Genomic DNA, 5,000 nt, shown 5'->3' on the forward strand with positions numbered 1-5,000 from the left:
TCCTAAGATGGAAAACTGCAGTATCTGCAAAATTTTCAAATTTGAGATATGCCACCTATTGGGCTCGTGAAACACTAAGACACAAGTTACTGCAGTTTCAGAATGATTCTTCAATGCTTTATTTAGTGGGTCCCATTTTCAGTATCTGCAAAATCAGCAGTAAGGCAAGGGAAAACTGCAGTATCTACCATTTTTCTCAGTTTTGTAATTTTGCAGATACTGCGGTCTTCCATTTTAGGGCAGATTTTCACTTGCATACATAGGAACGAACAGTGTTAAAAAAGGCGAGTCACATAATACCACAAATTAATTTAATGAAGTAAAACACAAATACACATACACACACAGACACGCGCATGAGCGATCCACATCCTATTATACTGCCCATAATGGAAGACTGCAGTATTTGCAAAACTACAAAACTGAGAAAAATGGCAGATACTGCAGTTTTCCCTTGCCTTACTACTGATTTTGCAGACAATGCAAATGGGACCCCCTAAATACTCGTGGAAAACACTGAAGAATCGTTCTGAAACTGCAGTAACTTGTGTATTTTGTGTTTCACGAGCCTAATAGGCGACATATCTCAATTTCGAAAATTTTGCAGATACTGCAGTTTGACACTTTAGGACAGTATACAGTAGCGATGAAAAGTTAATGTTTATCATGTGCAGTTAATATCTCCAGTGGGTGGCCATCGTTTTTCAAAGCAAAGTTAAAAGCAAATATGGGAGAAACACAGTACAACATTACTTAAGAGAAATTTTGCTAAAATGTGAAATAAGGATTTCTACATACTGATACTAAGTAACTTTACTGTAAGTCTTACGCACACCTGTGACTCTGAAGGAAGAAGGACTCACGGTCACGTCCCTGGAGAATTCAGTCGTAAGTGCACGTCGCCTCAAAAAAGGGCGCCAGGAATAAGGCATTCGATCAACTGATGACCTCAAACGGTAAGGCACGGGAACGCAACACACCTGAGATGGAAAGTCAAGGAATAATAAAACAAGTAAAAAATGCGCCGAAGAAACGATTTTTCTGTACAGCTGCCACAGCGTATTATCAAGGCCACTGAAAATAGATCTATCTTTCGGTGGTCTCAAAATAATGCTGTATGAGCCTCGGCCCGTGAAACCTTAACCACAGCCCCGGTGGTGGCCTATCCTATATCGTTGCCAAAAGCACGATTATGGCTAACTTTAACCTTAAATAAAAAAAAAAAAAACTACTGGGGCTAGAGGGCTGCAATTTCGTCTGTTTGATGACTGGAGGGTGGATGATCAACATACCAATTTCCAGCCCTCTAGCCTCGGTAGTTTATAAGACCTGAGGGCGGACAGAAAAACTACGGACAGTAAAAAGTGCAGACGGGCAGACAAAGCCGGCACAATAGTCTTCTTGTACAGAAAACTAAAAAGTTAACTAAAGGACGTAACCCTTGGATTGAAGAAAAGCTGAAAATGTTTTAGGGGACAGAATTGCATTAAGAAGAGAAAAAAAAAATTATTATTTCAGTATTCCACAATTCATTAGCATACTTTGCAGCTATAAGTATGAATCAAAAATATATTTAAATGAGGTACTGAAGGCATAACTGAGTGGGTGCCTGCGTGAGCTTCTGGTACAATTTTAAGAGGAAAAATATGAGAAAATGGATGGAAGGAATAATTGTTCCTGTTTAAAAGAACGGAAATGGTAGCAAAGTAGATTAACTGAATATAGAATTTAGGCCAAAGGCCAAGCACTGGGAACTATGAGGTCATTCAGCGCTGAAACGGAAATTGACAGTAAAAGGTTTGAAAGGTGTAACAAGCAGAGAGCCTCGCAGTTGCGCTATGAATCAATTGTTAAGAGAGGGTGGAAAATAAGATGGAAGAAAGAGAATATGAAAGGAGGTACAGTAAAAGAAACGAGAGGGGTTGCAGTTAGTGGCCGAAGACACTCTGCAAAGAACCTTAAGGGCTGCCTACAGTGCACCGCATGAGGTGCACTGACGGCACTACCCAGCTACGGGGTGTAGCAAAGTAGAATATAAAATTATATGGGCATTTTATTGCTTAGCAAATGCGAACAGGTAAAAAGTAGAATAAGCGAGGAAATAAGACGGAATATGAGAAATACGTACTGGGAAAATTTTACGTGGTATAATTAGTCACACGAGCATCATATAACGTAACTGACGGAGATGCAATACGAAGGATGCAGAGGAGACATTCTCTAAAGAAGGAATAAGCAAAAGATTGCAAAATACAGGCAAGTTAGCACTGCGAGTCCAGAACGGGTCGACGCACTGCTAATGATCGCTCTTTGTAGGCGTACAAAACACCTGTTGCCTGAATCGTTCTCTGCATCGAAAAGGACCATCCCCAAGACCCGACAGCTAAACGATGAGCGTTGCAGTGACCGTTGTCATTTTTATTTCTGGAGCCAACCCATTTTAGGGAAGCGGAAGATTTATACGAACATCCATTTTGCATTCATACTTGTCTAAGTAATAGCGCTTTGGGCTACTCTGACAGGCCCAGTCTCCTTAACATGAAATATAATACGCAAGCACAAGCGTTAGAAAAGCATGAGCCATTAATTAAACGGGGAGGGCCACTTAAAAGGTGCCTTATGAAGTAGGCGCGGTTAACTCACTTTCAGGACCGCACAGTACATTACCGTAGTACTACTACTATACCACTAGTAGTAGTAGTGGTATAATAAGACGTGCCGATACAAAGGCTTCAGGTTCTTTTTTTATTTTTCCCCCATTGTGCCTTTATGATCAGTCAGTGTCTGGGACGCGATTAACCAACCAACAACAAACAAAGCCATTCATCTGTTCATCTTTATGGGCTTTAATGACCTACCACCCGATACCCCTCCTCTCACTCCTCTCCCTAACCACCTCACTCCCCCTCTTCCAAACTTGCAAACGACCATAACAAGCCCATTAGCGAGGAATGCCCTGACCTTTTAACTATCGCACTGCAGCAGCAGCAGCAGCAGCAGCAGCGGAGGGCTTAATCCCCCATGCGACACAAAGTGGCTTGTGATTAACAATTAGCGACCTCCACTGACTACTACTTGTAGCCATGATTATGATAAGTTGCCAAAATGGCTACACACAATCGAGACAAAAACCAGCGAGCGACGGCTAAAGAAAGCCACGCCGCCTTGGGCCTCCGAGGGGGCCGAAAGCGTCCATCCCGTAGGGGCGACGCCACGCAGGCCTTAGCCCGTCACTTCCGCCCGTAAGCATCCTTCCCTCTTGGGACCCTGATGCCCGGGGAAGCCTCCTCTCTAGGGAGATGAACTTTTTGTTTGGTCGGCCGCAACGTCAACAGAGATTTAATGCCCGGGATTTCTGAATGGCCCGGGCAACTGCTACGATAAATTGGGGGAATCATAATAGACCCTGAAGCTTTATTTTCTTTTTTTTGGGGGGGGGGTAATTAACAAACAGCACTTTTATTTTAATAGGTTAATGAAAGTCGAGGACAATGGTCTAATAACAGTCTTAAGTCTCGAATTAGAATTTTAAGATTGCTCTTTATTGTTTACCACTTCGTTCCTTAGATTATCTTATACGTAAATGATTTAATTTTTCATGTGCATAAAATATAATTCCCTGCAATAAATATTAAAATACAGGGACTGAATAAGCTTTCAGGAACTTCATATAGAAAAAATTTAAAACAAAAGAAACCCACTTTAATAATTTACTTACATTTTTATGTATTTACTTATTAATTTGTTAATATACTTTTTTTTTCCTCTGCAAATAAGTGATATCTTCTTTCTGTATTTCCTATTACCTTCTGTTACTTCTTTCGAGTGAACGCCATGTTCTTTGGAACCTCGAATTTCAAGTCAGTGGCCCCTTTGACTTCGTTCCATATGAATAGAGTTCATTTTCTGAATTATGATAATATCAGATGATCAAGTAATAATACAGAAAAAAAGAAAATTTTAAAACCAGCTTATTAAAAAAAAAAAAAAAGAAATGAAAATAGAAAGCCGTTCATTAACATTTCATGTGTACAAAAACAATCATGTTTCAGTAACAAAAAAAAAAAAATGCAAACAAAGGCAGGTTTGAGCAAAGACAGCGGAATGTCTTTCACCTTATTGTATGAACAGCAACTCAAGTAAAAAAAAAATAGAAAAATCCTAATTAAATCCTTTTCGAAAAGGGCAGAGAGATTAACTCCCTCTACGAGAGAGACAGGAAGAAAAATCCTAGCTAAATACTTTTCGAAAAGGCACAGCAAATAACTCCCTCTACGAGAGAGATAGGGAAAAAAATCCCAATTAAATCCTTTTCGAAAAGGGAAGAAAGAATAATTCCTTCTATGAGAGAGATAGAAGAAGAAACCCCAATTAAATCCTTTTCGGAAAGGGTAGAGAGAATAATTCCTTCTATGAGAGAGATAGAAGAAAAAATCATAATTAAATCCTTTCCGAAAAGGGCAGAGAGAATAACTCCCTGTACGAGAGAAGTAGGAGAAAAAATCCTAATTAAATCCTTTTCGAAAAGGGCAGAGAGAGGGAGAGAGTAACTCCCCCTGTGAGAGAGACTCTCGTGTCGCAGCGCAGCCCAAATATATTGCTAATATGAGACCCGATTCCCGTTAGTCATTTCTTTTCAAGAGGGCGAGGTGAACAACCTCGGACTCGTAAAATACAAGGTGATTTACTCTTTATATGTTATATTGTCTTTTTTCTTGAAAAAAAAAAGGGTTTATATTATATCTGCATATTCATAAGAATAATTTTATTAAGCGACGTCGGACAACCAACCCCCACATCTTTCACTCTACATGATTTAAGGACCTTTCCCTAAGCGATGGCTATCATTGAAGCTTAGATTATACTCGTCGAGTCGGGTATTATAGGCGGCGCAATACGTCCCCCTAACTGTTTCTTTCTTTCTTCTTCTTCTCCTTCTTCTAATTATTATTATTATTATTATTATTAGACGTGAATGATCACAGTGAAAACTGTGACCA

The 5,000-nt window shown here is 39.7% G+C and overlaps 1 protein-coding gene across 1 annotated transcript in view; it reads right to left on the reverse strand.

The window, feature by feature from the left end:
- Nucleotides 1–5,000, reverse strand: part of LOC136829581 (nucleolin-like) — a 45,861-nt gene that overhangs the window by 39,240 nt on the left and 1,621 nt on the right. Inside the window, exon 2 of the mRNA XM_067088430.1 lies at nt 2,162–2,220. Coding sequence (XP_066944531.1) covers nt 2,162–2,220 — 59 coding nt within the window. The remainder of the gene's footprint in view (nt 1–2,161; nt 2,221–5,000) is intronic.

This window comes from Macrobrachium rosenbergii, chromosome 44, assembly GCF_040412425.1.
Source record: "Macrobrachium rosenbergii isolate ZJJX-2024 chromosome 44, ASM4041242v1, whole genome shotgun sequence".
Lineage (NCBI taxonomy): Eukaryota > Metazoa > Arthropoda > Malacostraca > Decapoda > Palaemonidae > Macrobrachium > Macrobrachium rosenbergii.